This window comes from Mobula hypostoma, chromosome 21, assembly GCF_963921235.1.
Source record: "Mobula hypostoma chromosome 21, sMobHyp1.1, whole genome shotgun sequence".
In the NCBI taxonomy this organism is placed as follows: Eukaryota; Metazoa; Chordata; class Chondrichthyes; order Myliobatiformes; family Myliobatidae; genus Mobula; species Mobula hypostoma.
Window position 1 is genome coordinate 12,081,053 of NC_086117.1, and position 20,675 is coordinate 12,101,727.

General features: G+C 41.0%; 1 protein-coding gene across 3 annotated transcripts in view; it reads left to right on the top strand.

Moving 5' to 3' along the window:
- The window catches only part of slc2a8 (solute carrier family 2 member 8), a 37,958-nt gene extending 18,992 nt beyond the window's left edge, over window positions 1-18,966 (top strand). For 2 of the 3 annotated variants that reach the window (XM_063073099.1, XM_063073101.1), the window contains exons 4-10: window positions 1,204-1,303; window positions 3,743-3,954; window positions 6,612-6,761; window positions 7,333-7,441; window positions 9,959-10,126; window positions 10,834-10,979; window positions 13,195-15,531. In XM_063073099.1, the coding sequence (XP_062929169.1) occupies window positions 1,204-1,303; window positions 3,743-3,954; window positions 6,612-6,761; window positions 7,333-7,441; window positions 9,959-10,126; window positions 10,834-10,979; window positions 13,195-13,335 (1,026 nt within the window). In that variant the 3' untranslated portion in view covers window positions 13,336-15,531. Of the gene's footprint in view, window positions 1-1,203; window positions 1,304-3,742; window positions 3,955-6,611; window positions 6,762-7,332; window positions 7,442-9,958; window positions 10,127-10,833; window positions 10,980-13,194; window positions 15,532-18,453 lie in introns of those variants that run through there. The other variant, XM_063073100.1, reaches the window with a different exon arrangement.
- Window positions 18,967-20,675: the final 1,709 nt, after the last annotated feature.

Below are 20,675 nucleotides of genomic sequence, written 5' to 3' on the forward strand. Positions count from 1 at the left end.
CTGCTGCAATAACTTTTGATACCACAGCACGTCACCTGGAAATCAAAGTCTAATTCATGCAACTGGGTCTCCTTCATTCACATCACATGTTATACCTTCAAAGAGCTCCACTAAATTGGTGAAATGATTTTCCTTTTCACAAAAGCATGTGACCTTAATTTTGTATGTAACATGTTTACTAACTGTTATTATTTTTGAATGCCAGGTGTTAATGGGCTTGGTTTCTGACTCTTTTTGAATAAAGATGAAACAATTGCTATTTTCCAATCTAACAGCACATTTCCCAAATCTAGGAAGTTTTGGCAAATTAAAACCTACGCATTAACTATGAAGTTAACCATAGCTCAGAGCTCAGTTAGTTTCCTTCATTTGAACTGATTTTCCTTAATATAATACTCCCTTCCAATTCCCAACTTAAGGATACTTCTGGGATATTGTATATATCTTCCACTGAGTCCAACATACCTGCTGAATTCACATGCCATCTCCTTGTTTTCTGGTTTTAATTCCTTGGATTTGTTTTCTAGGATGATTATTCACTTCGTCAATACATTTTTTAAAAATTTATAGAAACTTCTATCTGAAACAGTTTCAGTTTGTTGTTTTACTTCTGTGTGTGGATTTGATGCCAGTTTATAATCCTCCTTAATATGTAATCGAGTCAACCCCACAGAAACTAAAACCAACCAGTAAATCTGCTGTATGCAAGCTCCCTGCTTTAATGTCAGCGTTTCTCTCATTTCTCTGCTTTCTAGATTTTAATGGATGCCTTTTCATTCACCACTTGGAAAGAAAGTGCTTACTTTGCAATTTTCTGCCAAGTATTCAAAAAGAGCTTCTGTGTGTAGGAGCCCTGTTCAGCCTCTGGAGGGCAAACTTAGCTGAAGAAAATCTGTGTGCTCTGCAGTACAGATTAGTGCTTATAAGTGATCATTACAATTTTGATTGCTTGACTCACTGGTGACCTGATCTCTTGTGACGTCTCAACATCCCAGCCACTACTGACAACTAACCATAACTGACGCATCTCAAAAATGACGTGAGCATAACCATTGAGTCACATTTGCAATGGAAACATTGGTCTTAATCTGCAAATGATATTATACCTTTGCTCAGGATACTGCTCTCCTGATTATATGGAATTGTTGTCATCAAAATGCCTTTATTATGTAAAGTGTTAATTTGGACTTTTCTTTTGCCTAGGTTTACATTTCTGAAACAGCTCATCCTAAAGTGCGTGGGCTTTTGGGATCCTGTGTTCAGCTGATGGTGGTAATAGGAATCATGGGTGCATATGTTGGAGGTATGAAATTCTTTAAGTTGAAAGTTTGTGTATTTTTACTACACCAATCAGCATGTAATCATTGCTTGTCCCTAGTCACACCTCTCTTGCCTCTCGTCCCATCTTAATGACACCCTGCAAATCTGGCCTCTTTTCCTGTCCTCAGAGAGAGGGTTGTACTCAAGAATGATCCCGGGAATGAAGGCGCTAATGTGCGAGGTGTGTTTGATGACTCACTGTAAGGGAGATCTTATTGAAACCTCTTGAGTATTGAAAAGCCTAGATGGAGTGGACGTGGTGAAAATGTTTCCTGTAGTGGGGGTGTCTGGGACCAGAGTGCACAGGTCAGAATACAAGGCTGTCCCTTTAGAGCAAATATGGAGGAATTTCTTTAACCAGAGGCTGGTGAATCTGTGAAATACATTGTAACAGACAGCTGTGGAAGCCAAGTCATATGGCTATATTTACAGTGGAAGTTGATAGGTTCTTGATTAGTAATGGATTCAAAGGCGGGAGAATGGGGTTGAAAAGGATAATAAATGAGCCATGAAGGAATGCTTTGGCAGAAGTGAAAGGCTGAATGGCCTGATTCTGCTGTGATGTCTTATGGTCTTATGGTTGCTTTGGTGCCTTCAGTCAGTTTTATATTCACTTGAAAGCACTGCCAGGGCAGGTGGTAGAAGCAGATTGAGTAGTGTCTTTAGCCAGGCAGGATTCAGATCATAAGATGTAGGAACAAAATTGAGCCATTCAGCCGATCAAGTCTGCTCCATCGTGGCTGATGTATCATCATTCCCCTGCCTTCTCCCTGTAACCCTTGGCACCCTTACTAATCAAGAACCTCTTGAAGCGGTATGACCACAAGAAATTCTGCAGACACTGGAAGTCCAAAGAAACAGACACAAAATGCTGGAGGCCTCAGCAGATCAGTAGCGATATGACCACGAGCAGGAGTTGGGATTAGTTTAGATTGGCTCCGTGGTCAGAACAAATTGTGGGTCAAAAGGCTTGTTCTTGTGCTGTACTGTTTGGTGGGTGTAATTGGGTAGCACAAGTTCGTTGGGCCAGAAGGGCCTGTCACTGTGCTGTATCAATAAATAAAATAGACAAATGGTCAGTTTTCATCATATACAATAGGTCAGGATAACTGCTGTTCAAAGGACTGTTTGAATAATGACCTGATTGAAAGGGGTAAGTTCTCCATGTACTGAGAGAGTGCAATGAAATGGGTAGTGTTTGGTGCAGATGGAAGTTTGAACCAGGAGATACTCTGCCTCTCTGGACACAGAGAATTTTTGTCTCCTGTTGTCATTGTAGCTAATTCCTTTTGTTCTCTCTGTCCCTCCCCCTTTCTGCAACTCAGTTCAAAGACCCCCCAAAAAATAAAATATTATTGGTATTAACCATAAAAGACGCAGGATACGGGAGCCCAAGACCATTTGAAGTAGCTGAATTGTAACCACCTATGCAGCGTATAGGAGGGAGATTAAAAATGTGGTCGAGTGTTGTCACAACAACAATCTCTCACTCAACGTCAGCAAAACCAAAGAGATGATTGTAGACTACAGTAGGAAAAGGCCGGAGGCCCATCAACCAGCCCTCATTAGTGATGGGAACTGGAGAGGATCAGTAGCTTTAAATTCCGTGGCATTAACATATCCTGGGGCCAGTTCCTAAGTGTCATCATACGGAAGGCACAATACCTTTCTACTTTCTTACAAGTTTGAGTAGATTCAGCATGTGACCAAATACACTTGACAAACATCTATAGATGCACAGTGGAGAGATTCCTAACTGGTTGCATGGGCTGGTATGGAAACACCAATGCACAGGAAAAGAAAAGTCACGGAACGTGATGGAGGCAGCCCAGTCCATCACAGGCAAAACCCTCCCCACCATTCAGTATATTTACATGGAGCACTGCCCCAGGAAAGCAGCTTCCATCATCAAGGACCCCCGCCATCCAGGCCATGTCCCTTTCTTGATACTACCATTGGGCAGGAGTTACAGAAGCTTTAGGTCCCACACCATCAGGTTCAGGAACAGTTATTACCCTACAGCCATTAGGTTCCTGAACCAGCGTGGATAACTTCACTCACCTCAACTCTGAACTGATTCCACGACCTAAATGCTCACTTCCAAGGACATGTTACAACTTGTATTCTCAGTATTGTTTCTTTTATTTGGACACTTTATCTTTAGCACTATTTTCTTCATTTATGTATTTATTTGTATATTCCATTGTATTCATTAATTTTCCTGTAAATGCCTGCAAGAAAATACATCTCAAGGTAATAAATGGTGACATGTATATACTTTGAAAAATTATTTGAATTTTGTGTTTTTTGAATCTGATAAACCCACAATTTTGTTCAATGATAGTATGAGGAGCATTGTAATGTCTCTGCTGGAATGCAGTGTGGAGGTGAACTGGTGGTTCTGTTTCTTTGGTTTTGTCAGGAATGGTGCTGCCTTGGTATTGGCTCGCTGTGCTCGCCTCCGTCCCACCAGCCATCATGGTACTACTAATGTATTTCATGCCTGAAACCCCACGATACCTACTGAGTAGAAACCAATACTCGGAAGCACTAGCTGCCCTGGCGTGGCTTCGAGGGCCTGAGGTAGATTATGAACAGGAATGCCGACAGATTGAAGAGAGCTGCAATGCACAGGTAACAGTGACCTTTAACTGAACCTTTTTGACTAAGTTGTATGTTAATAATTTCTCCTGTTTTTATGTTTTTGGTCATGACCCTTCATCTGGAACAACCGGCAAATGAAACCACAAATTTCACAACACGCATAAGTGATAGTAAACCTGATTCTGATTCACCATTCATTTCCCTGCCCAGCTCCTGCCTGACCTGCTGAATTCCTCCAGCAGTTTGTTTCTTCATTGTTATTTAGAGCAGCCTTCCTCAACCTTTTTGCCCTGGAGGAACCCTTGAAATAATTATCAGGTCTCAGGGAACCCCTGTGTAAAAGTTATTACGGTACGTTAGTATGATCAAAGTTGTAGATATAATAATCCAAAAATAATCGTCAATGTTTTTTTGAGTTGAGAATGAATTTTTAGCCAACCTTTCTTGGGGAAAAAAAACAGGTAGTTAAGCTTAGCTTAACTTTCTTGAAACTAATCTCTTTCCCTTTCATAAATTTTAAAAACTCGTAGGGTAAACATAATGAATTTCTGTCAAATAATTGGCTTAAACCAAAATTCGGTTTAATTTTTCTAAAGGCAGACTTGTTAGATTTAATTTAAATAAGGTTATAAATTGATTAATTAATGCTATTTACAACATGAAAATTCAAGACAATGTTGAAGAGGAAAGTTACTAAAACACATAAGCCAAAGCAACAGTTCTTCCAAGACAGACCTTTTGTTTCCAGATATGAAATCAAAACATTAAATGTATCTTGGCCTTTGCTTGTTCCAGGCAGCTCTTTGCAACAGAAAAAGTTTTTCTTGAAATTCTCCATCATTTACAAATCTGACAAATGCTCCAACATGACGTTTATTGGGGAAATCTGTTGACTCATTGACCTGGCACAAGAGAAGCTGTTTTTCAGTTTATCACACAAAACCTCTTCAGCATCATGTGACATGTCATCAATAACGTTGATTTATCGTACTGTTTGAGAGTAAAACGTTTTCAATTTCTCATATCGCATCTTGTCTAAGCATTTTACCCACTATAATTTTACATGCTGGCATTACTAGGCTCTCACCAACTGTGTGACTTTTCCTTTTCTGGGTAATAAGTTTTGCTACTAAATAACTTTCTTCCTGACCTTTTTAATTGCCAGTGTCCATTTAGTAATTGTATGGGAGAGGGGAAGAAGCTGTTCCTGAAATACTGAGTGTGTGCCTTCGGGCTTCTGTACCTCCTTCCTGATGGATAACAATGAGAAGAGGGCATCCCCTGGGTGATGGGGATCCTTAATGATGGATGCCGCCTTTTTGAGGCATTGCTCCTTGAAGATGTCTTGGACCTCGAGGGACACTAGTACGTTCCATGTAAATGTACTGAACAGTGGGAAGAGCTTTGTCTGTGATGAACTGGGCTGTATCCATCTGTAGGCTTTTCCTTTCCTGTGCATTGGTGTTTCCATACAAGCCCATGCAACCAGTTAGAAATCTCTCCACTGTGCATCTATAGATGTTTGTCAAGTGTGTTTGGTCACATGCTGAATGTATGCAAACTTCTAAGAAAGTAGGAATATATTGTGCCTTCCGTATGATGATACTTAGGAACTGGTCCCAGGACATCCTCCGATATGTTACAGCCAAGGAATTCAGAGCTTCTGATCCTCTCCCATTCCGATTCCTAATGAGAACTGGCCAATGGACCTCCGGCTTCTTCCTACTATAGTCTACAATCATCTCTTTGGTTTTGCTGACGTTGAGGAAGGGCTGCTGCACAGGATCAAAGTAGGTTGCAGAAAGTTGTAAAATCAGTCAGCTCCATCATGGGTACTAGCGTCAGTAGTATCCAACACACTTCCAAGGAGCGGTGCCTTAGAAAGGCATCATCCATCATACAGGACCCCCATCACTCAGGACATGCCCTCTTCTCACTGTTACCATCAGGTAGAAGGTACAGAAGCCTGAAGGAGCAGCTTCTACCCCTCTGCCATCCGGTTTCTAAATGGACATTGAACCCATGAACACTACCTCATTGTTTTTTTTTATTATTTCTGTTTAAAAAAATGTGTGTGTGTGTGTATATATGTGTATGTGTATGTATGTATGTATGTATAAGACACAATTAATAGGTTTGGGCATTTACAAACGTTTGTAAGTAGGCAGGGTATAGAACAGGGATTCCTAACCTTTTTAATGCAGTGGATCAATACCATTAAGCAAGGGATCCATGAACCTCTGGCTGGAAACCCCTGGTATAGTAGGATACACTCCCAGTGGAGGCATTTGGGAACACAATAGCATTGTTAGCGTAATGCTGTTACAGTGCCAGCAGTCAGAGGTTCAATTCCCTCCACTGTCTGAATGGAGTCTGTACATAAGCAGGTGGGTTTCCTCCAGATGCTCTGGTTTCCTCCCACACTCCAGAGATGTGTGAGTTAGGTATAGTAAGTCGTGGGCATGCTATGTTAGTGACGGAAGCATGGCAATACTTGCCTGCACATATTTGAACTTTGTCATTGACACAAACAACACATTTTACTCTATATTTCAATATAGATATGATGAATAAAGCTATCTTTACCTTTAGTGCACCTGGGTAACATGTTGCAGTGGGCTTATTTCTGTACTGCAATATTTATTCCAAAATTTGTCTCCTTAATTTTACTTCAATTCTGTTTGCAGGATACCAAATTTGCACTGTCTGATCTTAAAGATCCAACTGTTTACAAGCCTTTCCTTATTGGGATATTTCTGATGCTCTTTCAGCAGTTGAGTGGAATCAATGCTGTTATGTTTTATGCTGAAACCATCTTTGAGCATGCAAATTTTAAGGTAAAGTGTCGTAATCATAGGCAGTGTATTTTAATTCTACAGTATACGTTCCATGCTCTTACTAAGAAAACTGTTTGTAAGAAATCTGCTTATTCTTCTAGACCTTATTGTCTATTTGTCTCTATTGTTTCTAATTTAACGTATAAAGCCGGAGTGGTGCGGTCAACAGTGGACCAAGTTACTTATGTTGGTTGAAATATTATGGGTAATATAGCATAGTACTAGAGGAGGGTATATCTTATTAGAGTTCATCTAGCACCCTGGCAACACCTTTTAGCCAGCTTGCTTTTGTCAGTTTCCTATATTTTCTTCCTTGCCTGGCCAAGATTCCTGGTTTTCAATCCATGCCACATGAATGTATACTCTCATGAAATACATTGGGATGACTTGTCTCAAAAATGCACTTTTAAGAAACCAGGGTAGAAGGAGATAGGTTCTGTTTTCCTTTTGGGTGCATTCGTCACTAGAAGTGACCAAAAGAGTGCTGTTTGTTGATTTAATATTTAGAGAATGATATTGTGCTGTTTTTGCTTTATTGGAGTAGATTGTGTTCATCTGTATTCTCTTTTAGAACGGCAGTGAAGGTTCAGTAATAGTTGGTGTTGTTCAAGTGGTTTTCACTGCAATAGCTGCTCTTATCATGGACAAAGCAGGGAGAAAAATCCTCCTGGCAGTATCAGGTGAGCTCCTAACAGATGGACTACTTCAAGGCTCTGTATAACTAAAAAAAACTTATTTTTATTATAACTAGATATATTTATTGTAATTAGATTTTTTTTTCTCTTTTACCCTGTACTGCTGCTGCAAAAGAACACATTTCACAATGTGCCAGTGATGTTAAATCTGATTCTAAACTCTTCATGTGTATATCTAAAATCCAAGGTGTGAACCAAAAGTAATTTTGTCTTAATAAGACTGATGTTGCAAATTCAGTATTTCTAAAGGTACTTGAGGCATTCATTGTAAAGGTTATCAACCTTAAAAGATCCGTCTGGTGTAAACTCTGCGCAGTGTCAGACGCTTTATAGTAACGTCATGAAAGATCGCACCTACCTGCTCAGGGACCATTCCTCCCACTCCCATCAGGAAGATGACATAGCATCTACACCAGGACCACCAGACTGAAAAATAGCTACTTTCTTGCATGAGTAAGGCTGATCAATGCCTCCACCCACTAACCCACACCCCCCCCAACCGCTGCTACTTTATCATTACCTGCCAATTACCTTATGTACGGACACTCCTGTGCGTAGTGTCCCTTCATGGACATATAATCAATCTATGTATATTAGTTATGTATTTGTATTTGTTTTTTGTATTGTGTTCTTTATCTTGATTATTTTGTGCTGCATTGGATCCGGAGTAAAAATTATTTAATTCTCCTATACACTTATGTACTTAAAATGACATTAAACAATCTTGAATCTTGAAGATCTTGAATTGAGGAATGCTGAGGCCTCATCTAGCTCTCTCAACACACTGAGACCCCTTTGACAGCCCAATTAAACTCCGTCCCCCCTGCATGGCTGTGAGATGATTGCATGCTTCCAGCCTGCCCTGCCAGACCATGCTAATGTAATTGTTTCATTTTTTTTCCTCCTCATACTTGGACTTAATAGCAGTATGAGTGTGGGTGCAGTAATAGTAGAAGGTGTTGAATCTCGCACACTGAACCAGTTCCAGGGTTCCACTGGCAAGTTATAGCATCACATCAATCTGAATTCATGTAGATTGCAGAATATGCTTTACTCCTCAGGTTGCCAAATGTCACCACCTTTCAACCTTGTAGAGGGAGTTGCCGAAAATCTGAAGAACCAGGGAAGTCAAAGTTGGGTTTTATTGCCCTCCGCAGGGGCGCAGTGAAAAACTTAATTTCAGTAGCATCACAGGCACACGGCATCAGATAAGAGTCCTCACAAGAAAAACACAAACATATTATACATGACCTTTTACAAGGAAGATAATGAGAGCAAAAACAAAGTCTCCTGTAGTGCAAGGTGATCTCAGTGTGGCCATCTGGATGCCTAACATGCATCTTCTCAAACAGATTCTTTATTCCGAGTTGAGGGAAGGTCAGTGAGCCCCTAATGGACAAAGGAAATTCTTCAAAGATAATATTAAAACCAGCCGGAATAAATTCAAAATTACACCTAAAAGCTAGGAAGACATACCACTCAATAGATACACCTGGAGGAAATCTGTTCAAGAGGGAGCTGTGTTATATGAGAACGTCCTTTGCTGTGCTACACAGAACAAATGGAAGGTGGAAAAGGAGAGACTGTAAAACCAAAAGACCCAACCACTAACCACATCCACCACTTACTCCTTCCCACATTGCACCAGAATATGTGGATGCCAGCTCAGCCTCTAAAACATCCTGAGGACCTACCAGTAGACAATCCTTTAGGAGAGCATCATACTCGACGAGTGATTACATTACTACTGTGTATTATAATGATTAGCAACGTTCTCCATCGAAGGAGAGAGAGGTCGAACCTGCAGCAACTGGAGCAGAGACCAGCAACTTGCTGTTCCGATCTTGCACACCACTTCTCCAGGCCCCCAGTCTCGGGGACTGACAGCTTCTCACTCTCCGTCAAAGGAGAGTACAGCAGCACAAATCGCTTGCTATCTCAATGTTTCAGACTCCCAGGACACTTTAGTCGGCGAAGAGCATATTCATATATGGGGTGGCTCCCCAAAGGCGTACATCTTCCTGGAGATAGCAAAGCGTCAGGCCGCACAGCCCCATCCAGAAACCACCGTTTATGGAGAATCTGAGTTTGAACTGTAGATCATGGGCTCCAACAGAACCCCAACCTTGAAAAGAAAAGAAAGGGATAAGAGTAGAAGAGTAAGCAAATTTATGGACAAACTGGAAGAAGTCACCTGGGTCGGCAAAAACTACAGGTGCCATCTTTCCACACTCCTCCTCTTGTTTACTATCTACTAGTTATTTACATTATAGCTTCTGAAGTCCTACCTGCAAAAGTTGTACTGGAGGGGTTGCCACAGGACTATAGCACAGTCCAAACTTTTCTGAGGTCAGCAGGAGACTGAATATAAATTTGCATCAGTGAGGTTAACACTGACATAAAGTTTAGTATGCTTGGGCTGGTAGGAAGTGCAACCTTTTAAACTTAATCATAACTGGAGCTTTCACCAGTCAGTAATTTTTTTTTCTCTTTATTTAACAGCTTCGATCATGTGTGTCAGTACAGCAGTCTTTGGGGTGTATTTTAAAATCTGGCAAGAAAATTCCAATAACTCTTCTCTTCACAAGCTTGATGCTCAAAATTCAGTCTCTGTGGCGGCAGATGCTCCAACTTGGTTACCTCTTGTCTGTCTGGTTATTTTTATAGCAGGTAAATTTGACTCCATCATCTATTTTTACAAGTTTTGAATGCTCTTTTGAAATGCAAAAGCATTTTCCCAAGTTCACGATTCAAATCTGAAGGTCAAACTTAAGGGCAGAATGCAGGGTTAATGGCAGAATTCTTAGCAGTGTGGAGGAATGGTGGGATCTTGGGGTCCCTCAAAGTTGTCCCACAAGTTGATTGGGTTGTTAAGGAGGCATATGATGTGTTAGCCTTCATTAGTGAGGAATTAAGTTCAAGAGCCATGAGGTAATGTTGCAGCTCTACAAAACCATGGTTTAGACCACACAAGATACTGTGTTCAGTCTGGTCTCCGAATTACAGGAAGCATGTGAAAGCTTTAGAGTCTGCAGAGGAGATTTACCAGGCTTTTGCCTGAACTACAGAGCATATCTTATGAGGATAGATCAAGTGAGCTAGTTCTTTGGGGCAGTGAATTCCACAAATTCATCATGCTCTGGCTAAAGAAATTCCTCATCTCTGTTCTAAGGGACAGCCTAGAGGGCTGTATCCTCTGGTCCTAGACTCCCCCATTATAGGATATGATGGCGTGACACTAACCAATCATAGTTTCAATGCCATCTGTTGGTAGTGATTATCTCAGAGAAAATAAATGAGACTTAAAACTGAACTGTAATACTTATGTTTGTTTTTTTAAGCAAGATTTACTAATGAACATAAATTATCCCCTTCAGGATTTGCCATTGGCTGTGGCCCAATTCCATGGCTGGTGATGTCGGAGATATTTCCAGTAAGGGTGAGAGGCATTGCAAGTGGAGCCTGTGTCCTAACAAACTGGATAACTGCATTCCTAGTAACTAAGGAATTTAATGATCTTCTTGTAAGTATTTTTCTGATGTATTTCTCCAATTAGCTTGCATTAAAAAAAAATTCTTAACATGAGGTCAAATTGACAGCGTGTCTTCATCTTTGAGGACCTGGACGTTGTTGTAAAGACCAGCACTCTTTTGGCCACAAACAGGACATTCTGCAGATGGTGGAAACCCAGAATAGCGCACGCAAAATGCTAGAGGAATTCAGCAGGTCAGGTAGCATCTATGGAGAGGAAGAAACAGTCGCTGTTTTGGGCTGAGATGCTTCACTGGGGCATTTTGGCTACTCCCTGTTTGTCTACAAAGGTAGTGGTGAGCTGCTGTTTTGAACCGCTGCAATACTCGTGGTGAGGTGCTTCCACAGTGCCTTTGGGAAACAAATTCTATGATTTGGATTTGGTGACAATGATGTGCAAGCAATATATTGACAAATCAGAATAGTGCGTGACTTGGAGGGCATTGTTCTTTAAGGCAGAAGAGCAGTCAGAGTAGCAGAGGTAGTTAACTCCAGTGTGGTCTACGCAGAAGCCACAACAGTGTCATCCGTGACAGGAGGGACAGTTCGAGGTGATTGATGTCAATCGAGCAGATAAGGATGATGAGTTTAAGAGATGAAGTTGTAATCATATAGACTAGTGAAGCGTATTCTGATGAACACTGACTTGGGTCTTGCCATTGAGGTTAAGCTGCAAGATACTCAGCTGTACTTTCGTACCCAGAGTGCTCATTTCCTTGGTTCAACAAAATTTAAATTTTTTTTTAAAGAATAGCTTAATTTATCAAATGTACATAGAACATGCCGGCTTGTGGTGTAGTGGCATCTGCACTGGATGGAGTTGAGTGTTCCTGGGTTCGAATCCAGCCAGCTCCTTGCACGTTTTCTATCTGTGCTGGGTTCAGCATCAAATTATCAACTCTGCCTCCTTTTTTTAAAAAAAAATTTTGAAGTGCTAAAGGAATGGCAATGTTGCCGCCTGATACATCACAAGGCGTGGAAAGGAACAACAACAGTTCACATTGAAATGCATCATTTGCATCGAGAATGTGCCCATAAGTGTCACCCTGTTAACAACTGTTGGCCAGAAAGAACTACAGTCTACAAATCGGTGAATTGGAATGAATCAAGGACAGTGGAAGCAGACAGACCAACTGCCTTTGTTCTTGCCATGAGGGAGGAGATGGAGACTGCCATTTTTTTTTCTTTTTGAAAGGACTGTGTTCTCCATTTTATGAACTTGATTTGATCAGTGTTTTGAAGTCGACCTAATGATGCCTCAGGTAAAATACTGACCTAGGATAATATCCGAACACAAAGTTACTTGTGAGGTGTTCTTTGGTTGGATATAACATGTACTTTTGTGACTGGTGGAGCTTATGCCTGTCCTTAGTGATTCAAGCTGGTTGCTGATTTATGGCTCTTTGTTCTCAACTATTGATTGCCACTTGCTGGGAAGAGGGCAATAAATGCCTGCTGGCCTGGAGCTGAGCCAATAAAAACACGTTAAAGATCAGACAGATGACCAACAACCAATGTCACTGGAATATAACATTTGGGGGGAATAAAGAAGGATCTGCCTTGATTGAATGGCGGAGCAAACTCGATGGGCAAATCGCCTAATTTTGCTCCTATGTCTTATGGTCTTATGGAATTGGTAAGGAATGAAAATAAAAATAGACGCTTCAAGTGTGCCAACAACGATAACTCTATATATAGAACAACCATTGCGGATGAGGAGGACCCGAGGGACTTGAGGGTTGGAAACAGGACTGCAAGGAGCATGTGGCCAGCAGCAGAAACTCCTTTTTAACTGGTATTATATTTTCTGTTCTTTGTTCATGGAAGGTCAGGGAAACTTGGGTGTGCACACAGGTATTTGGTTGTGTAGGTTCATGTGTTCTTCTGTTGAGGCAATAAAGGTACTTGTTGGTATTTACAGATTTTCTCTGTCTCCCTGACCACTATTACAAGGGATGGTTCTTGTAACACAGCGCCAACATAGTTTGCCCACAACTTAGTAATGCCAACTGGTACATCTTTTTGGAATGTGGGAGGAAACTGGAGCACCTGGAGGAAACCCAAGTGATCATGGGGAGGATGTATGAATTCCTCTCCGTGGATGCTGCCTGGCTTGCTGAGGTCCTCCATTTTGTGTTGTTCATGTGTCTGTCTGGGTGTGCGTGTGTGGGCAATGCGAAGTGACAAACTCTTTATTCTTCTTCTAGGAGAACATTACTCAATATGGGACCTTCTGGCTTTTTTCTGGTTTCTGTTTCCTGAATCTCCTCTTCACGATATTCTTCATACCTGAAACCAAAGGGAAAACACTGGAACAAATAGAGGCCCATTTTAAAGTATCTGCCTGAGTGCCCACAAACTGAATACCTGTTTAAGATGCTGTGTAACAGTCGGTCACTGATCTTTAAGTAGTTAACCAATACTCTGCGGCTAAGTATTTGGTTGGCAATACTGCAACCCCATTTTGTTTACTTATCTTCATCCAGTATTGTCAGTAGGTGGTTTTACGGGTGTATGGCAAAATCATTGAGTATGTGTGTTGGCACTCAGTAGCCAAGCTACACCAGCTGAACATTGGGCCCAAATGACTGTGCTGCCATTCCTATGGTTAATAGTTGGTGTTTAGGAAGCATTGAAGGTCCTCCAACTTTGCTGGCACTTCATCATGTCAGTAGCTTCCTCTTGGTTTTCACTACTGTCAATCATGCAAGTCCCAGGTGGAGACTTGGGTGTAGAAGGATTCTTGATTGCTGTATTCATAACAATTTTTTTTTTAAACAGCCAAGGTTGTTAGCCTTGAGCTGAACCCCCGAACCTGGACCACTCTCAGTCTGACTCTACCCTTGATCTGCTTGGCACGGGTGACCCTATTAAGAGCCAAAACGTAAAGTCCTGACTCCAGCCAGCATAGCTCTCTGGGTCACTGGCTGTGGTCCTCTTGGAGGATAAATGATGTACTGGAGAGATATTACTTAGTTTGTTTACTTTGGGATTAGTTTTAATAAATCATGGTCCTATTTTACATCAAAGTTTTAATTTTCGTTCCATACTTTGGGGAAGGTGACACTGACTTTCTGATTTTTCTGGTGCCCATTATCACACTGACTTATTTTTTGTCACTTTTCTTACGCTTTGCTTTTTTTAAATTTAAAAAAAAATCAGAATTCAAAGTGTATTAAGAGATTATGTTGCCATATACAACCGTTGTATATAGGTCCATTTTAAAGAAAGACTTTATGCAATCAATTCCTCTGGCCATCTTGAAGTAAAATGTCGACAGGTTTGTAGTCTGGGGCACAATAGTCGTATCGAACTTTTTTTGGAGCTGAACGTGATTGGGGAATATTCACATGAGGGTGAAATCTGAGAAACTGCAGTCAGTGTTAGAACAGAATAGCCAAAAAGAAGCTGCAAAGCTTGCCGAAAAATTAAAAATAAAGCCAGAAATCTGAAGTAAAAACAGAAAATATGGGAAACACTCAGCAGGGTAGTCAGCATTTAAACAAACAGTTAGTAATAAACAAGAGAAATTCTGCAGATGCTGGAAATCCAAAGCAACATGCACAAAATGCTGGAGGAACTCAGCAGGTCAGGCTGCATCAATGGAAATGAATAAACAGTCAACCTTTTGGGCCAAGACCCTTCTTCAGAACAGTTAATATTGCATATCCAAAACCCTTCATCATATCCAACAGTTCTGCTTTTAATTGCTTACCTCTTTTGTAGAGAATGGGTGACAGAGTTTGACTGCCTAAAGCACAGAAACTATCTTAAAATGGATGATTCACTGCAAGTATTTTATTTGCACATGACCAGGGGATGAAAATGGACAGGAAATAAAGAAGTTTCACAGTAGGGCAGAATACTGTATTTGAGAACCATTATTTTAATTGTATTCCAAACTTGGTGTCCAGTGGGGCCATTTTGTTTTAATGCAGAAATGGGTAAACTTTATGCTATCTTAAGCTTTAACTTGAAGGACACACATGTTCTTTGCCTTGATATTTGGTGCATGTTTACTTTTAATGTATCCTAATGTACACTACCTCACTGCAATTGTTTAATCTGTGAAGCATACCATGTTTACACATTTTATTGATTGGATCTGCTGATACGAGTCATTTAAATGAAACTAACATAATTGTATGCCAATCCATAATATCATTGAGAACCTGATGTTCCTAATTAAAGTAGAAAAAACGCCTGTTCGTAAATTGAATGTTGTTTTGGCTTTTCTGTTTGCAATGCTTTTTGTTCAACTTTTTTTTTAAATCCTTTTTGAGCAAGTTTACTCTCAACTAATGCAGAGGATGAAGTGAAAGTTAATTATTTTAATTTTCTTTTAACATTTCCCAAGTTTAACACTACCTCACTGATAGTTTAATCTGTAAATCATATGTTTGCCCTGTTTATTGATTGTTAGATGGTCTGCTGATACTACCAGTCATTTAAATGAAGCTAACATCATGTATGCCAATTTATAGTATTATTGAGAACTTGACATTTCTAATTAAAGGAGAAAAACATCTATTTGGTAAATAGAATGTTTTTGATTTTCTGTTTGCAGTGTTTTTATTCTGTAATGATATTACAATGTGTTGCTGCCTGTTACGCCGCTGGGGTTTAGGGCAGTAATGAAGGCCCTCTGTCTCGGGTGTTCAGGACTTCCTTCATCATGTCAGTTCCCTCTTGGTTTTCACTACTGTCAGTCATGCAAGTCCCGGGCAAAGACTCAGGAATACCATTGCACTCAGATGTTTCCATAACCATTTTTTTTTTAAACCAGTCAAGGTTGTTGGCCCTGAGGTGATCCCCCAAACCTGGTGGACCGGTGGACCAGTGGACCAGGCTCAGTCTGCACTCTACGCTTTGACCTGTTTGACATGGGTGACCCTACTAAGAGCCAAAGTATAAAGCCCTGACTCCAGCCTACATAGCTCTCTGGGTCATTGAAGCACACAAGCTTCCAACCCAGGACAATAATTAATAATTATCATTTTTGTAACTTTTTTTCTTGTCTTTTTGTCCAAGTAACCTTGCTCTGAACTAATGTAAAGAACTCGAGTGAACCTTTTATTGATGAAAGGCAGGTACAGTGCAGGATTAGCAATAGAGTAGAAACATCCCCTCCCTCGCATGAAAAGGGCTATGCACATAGATTAGTTACTGTAATATTCAGTCTGTTTTAGAGATGTATTGATAACTTTTGTGAGTAAAACATTGATTCAAAGTTCAAAGTAAATTTATTATTAAAGTACATACCTTGAGGTTCATTTTTATTATGGGCACTCATTAAATCTCCAGAATAATAATCATAACAGAATTAATGAAGGAACGCCCAACTAGGATGTTCAAACAGTGTGCAAAAGACAAGTTGCAAATACAAAAAGAAGAAATAATAAATTTATAACCAATAAATTTTGAGAATGTGAGATGAAATCCTTGAAAGTGAATCCATATGTTTTGGGAATCTCTGCTGGGTTGTGGCTGCAGTTACCCATTAACTGAACTCAGACAAATACTTCTCACTCATTCCTCAACATAAACACAGGAGACTCTGCAGATGTTGGAAATCCAGAGTAACACGCAGACCCGATGAAGTGCTGACTGTTTTTTCCTCTGCATAGATGCTGCCTAACCTGCTGTGTTCCTCCAACATTTTGTGTGTGTTACATTCATTCTGCAATCACACATTATTGTTCACAAGGAGAACTGTCACCACACTGTTCTGAAATCTGAACAAAGAAATACTATTATTAAACAGAATTGACTAGTAGTTACAGATATTGACCATTTGGTAAACTGTTCCAGTTCCATATTTGCAAGATCAATCACCATTCACAAAACAGATAGTACTCAGACAGCAATGGGAATTGAACCCTGGTTGTGATTGCAAGATCATTGGTGCTGTTAAGAGTTAAAACTAACCACTATACTGCCATCTACGCTAGAAGAAGAAAATTCAACACACCATTCATAATGAATAACTTGGGATTCTTGGATGAATTGAAGTTGTCAGCTTTTTAATATATTTCAGGTTTCTGCCATTAAAACAATGTTTTAAATAGCAAACTGAACATGACAGAGCACCGTTACGATCTTTGCCAAATTTAACACTAAGCCATTGAAGGAAAAAGCCAAGTGTTCAGTCAAAGAGAAAGACTGAAGAAGCAAAATGGTAACAGCAGTTAGCAGAATCACTTAGTGCTTCAATTCCTGCTTCTGTCTTTAAGGAGTTTGCATGTTCTCCCTTTAACCACATGAGTTTCTTCCAGGTGCTTGTTTTCTCCCACATTCCAAAGACGTGTGGCAACATTAATCCTCGCTGATTTAATGTGATACAAATGATGCATTTTACTGCATATTTCTATGTATGTTCATTTGTTCGTTATGTGCCATGTTGTACGATGTGGGTGATCATAGTCTTTCCATGACCATGATAGTTGTTGGCAAATTTTTCTACAGAAATGCTTTGCCATTGCCTTCTGGGCAGTGTCTTTAGAAGATGGGTGACCCCAGCCATTATCAATGCACTTCAGAGACTGTCTGCCTGGTGTCAGTGGTTGCATGACCAGGGCTTGTGATCTGCACCGGCTGCTCGCACAACTGTCCATCACCTCCCATGGTTTCATGTGGCCCTGATTAGAGGATCATATAGGTGCTACATCTTGCCCAAAGGTGACCTGTAGGCTAGTGGAGGGAAGGAGTGCCTTTAGAGGTTAATTTGCAGGTTGAATCTGAGGTCAGGAATGCAAATGCAATGTTAGGATTCATTTCAAGAGGATTAGAATATAAAAGCAAGGATGTAATGTTGAGACTTTATGAAGAACTGGTGAGGCCTCATTTGGAGTATTGTGAGCAGTTTTTGGGGCTCTTAGAAAATATACTGAAACTGGAGAGGGTTCAGAGGAGGTTCACAAAAATAATTCTGGCTTGTTGTATGAAGAGTGTGATGGCTCAGGGCCCACATTCACTAGAATTCAGAAGAATGAGAGGTGACCTCATTGAAACCTACTGAATGGTGAAAGGCCTTGATAGAGTGGATGTTTCCTATGGTGGGGGAGTCTAAGACCAGAGGACACAGCTTCAGAATACAGCAGTGTCCTTTTAGAACAGAGATGAAGAATTTCTTTAGCCATAGAGTGGTGAATCTGTGGAACTCAGTGCCACAGGCAGCTGTGGAGGCCAGGTCTATAGGTGTATTTAAGGCAGAAGTTGATAAATTCTTGATTGGTCAGGACATGAAGAGATACGGGGAGAAGGCAGAGGGGAAAATTAGATCTGCCATGATGAAATGGCAAAGTAGACTGACAGACCAAATGTCATAATTCTGCTCCAATATTTGATGGTTTTATGGGCTTACACCTCCTCATGTAGAGACATATCTACATAGGAGGAGAAGATGGTGACGCGACACAGCACGCAGCGGCCACTCCAATTAATGATATCTGTTATCTGTCAAGTAGGGTGCCGTTCACAATCCTGATTTGATGGAGACGGACATGAGAGCACTGAGGAACATCTGGAGAAATTTCTGAAATGCTGCCTTCGCTACCGCCGTCACTGTGTGATCCAGAATCTCCGGAGGGGAAGGCCCCGAGTCCTCGGCTTTGCTTGTTGCTCGGCAGCCGGGACGGGGTCGAAGCACTCAGCAGAGATGGTGCCCGGTTCTCGGTGTCGGAGGGCTGGTCGGAGGCTCGAAGTTTTCGGACGGACTCAAGAGTCGGCTGTGGTCGGGTGCTTCCAATGCATCGGCAGTTGTCGGCACCCGGAGGTTTATAGCAGGGAGAGTTTCTCCCTTTTGCTGCCTGCTATCGGGAGTCGACTGGAACTTTTAAGACTTTTTTTTACTGCGCCCATGGTCTGCTCTTTATCAAGTAATGGTATTGCTTTGCACTGCTGTATGTTATAATTATGTGGTCTTGTCAGTGTTAGTCTTTTGGTTTGTCCTTTTTTTTTTGGTGTCATATCACTCTGGAGGAACATTGTATCATTTCTTAATGCATGCATGCATTTCTAAATGACAATAAACGAGGACTGAGTGTCCTCATAATCTAATCTAATTTAATCTCTACCCCTCCACCCAGTTTTGATGTACATGCTGCAAATAAAATCTCATCTTTAATCTTAAAGGAGGTATTTGGTTTAGAGATGGGAGTCTTGGTCTGTCAGTGGTTGAAGGCAGGTCCTCCAATGTTCTCAAGTGGCCATGTGCACGTCATTGATTGTGTTGGACTGTAGGAAGTTACAGAGATGGGGTTGGGGAGGAGAACCGCAAGAAATGTAGTTGGGCAGTGAAGGAACTGAGCTGTACAAGACAATAGTGAACAGTTAAATTGTGAGGCTCTACGAAAGTGTCAGCCTCAGTAAGTTAGCAACCATGGGATGAATTGAATTGATGGACAGCTGATGTTTAGATGTCCTCAGGGTCAGGTGAGAGAGCTGGCCAGGAGTTAATTGCCAAAAATGATCTGCCAGTAACAGTGGTGTAGGTGTTTGGAGGCACATTAAAAATTTCTCACTTTTCCACCCACTGATCTGAATTCACATAATTATCGGTTTAGAGTGTTTCTTTTAAGCAGGTGCCAAATTTGTCAAAACATAACCAGCTCTCCTTTTCCTACAGCTGTTGACTGATGTGTTTGCAATTTTTTCAGTTACTGTTACAGACTGCCAACACCTGTAGTCTTTGCAACACACACAAAGTGCTGGAGGAACTCAGCAGCTCAGGCAGCATCTATGGAAATGAGTACAGTTAGCTTTTTGGGGTAGTTTTTCTCCTTTCTTGTTCAAAGGAATGTTGGATATTTAAATAACTTTACAAATTACCAAAGTTGATGGGACTGAATGATGAGCTATTAAAGAGTCTGTAGCAACAAGGATCTGGAGTAGTGGGCAAGTTTGACTGGGTTTAATATTGTCACGTGTACTGAGATACAGTGAGAAGTTTTTCATTGCCATCCATACAGATCATTCTATACACAAGGTCATCAAGGAAATTAATTAAAAAATAGAGTGCAGAATTTAATGTTGCAGTGTAACATACACAAAATGCTAGGTGAACTCAGCAGGTCAGGCAGCATCTATGGAAGGGAAAAAAAAAGAGTCACTGTTTCAGGCCAAGATCCTTTATCTGGACTAGGAGGGGCCAGAAGACTGAATAAGAGGGTGGAGGGAAGGGGGAAGGAGTACAAGCTGTAAAGTGATGGGTGAAACCTGGTGAGAGGAGAGGCAGGTGGGTGGGGGGGAGGGGGTTGAAGTGAGAAACTGGGAGGTAATAGCTGGAAAAGGGCAGAAGGAGGAGGAATCTGATGGGAGAGGAGTGTGAACCATGGGAGAAAGAGGAGGAGGGGGCACCAACTAAACATCAATTTCTCCAACTACCTGGAATTTCTTCCCTTCCCCCTTCTCTTTTTCTGGCTTCTCTCTTACACTTCTCACCTGCCTATCACCCTCCAGGTGATAGTTATAGCGCAAGCATGATGGGCAACACGGTAGCATAGTGGCTAGTGTAATGCTGTTACAACACCAGTGGCTCAGGTTCAATCCCATTCCTGTCTGTAAGGAGTTTGTGCACTCTCCCAGTGACTGCATGGGTTTCCTCCCACAGGCCAAAGATACACAGGTTAGTAGGTTAACTAGTCATGGGTGTAATTGGGTGGTGTGCGTTCACTGGGCTGGCAGGGCC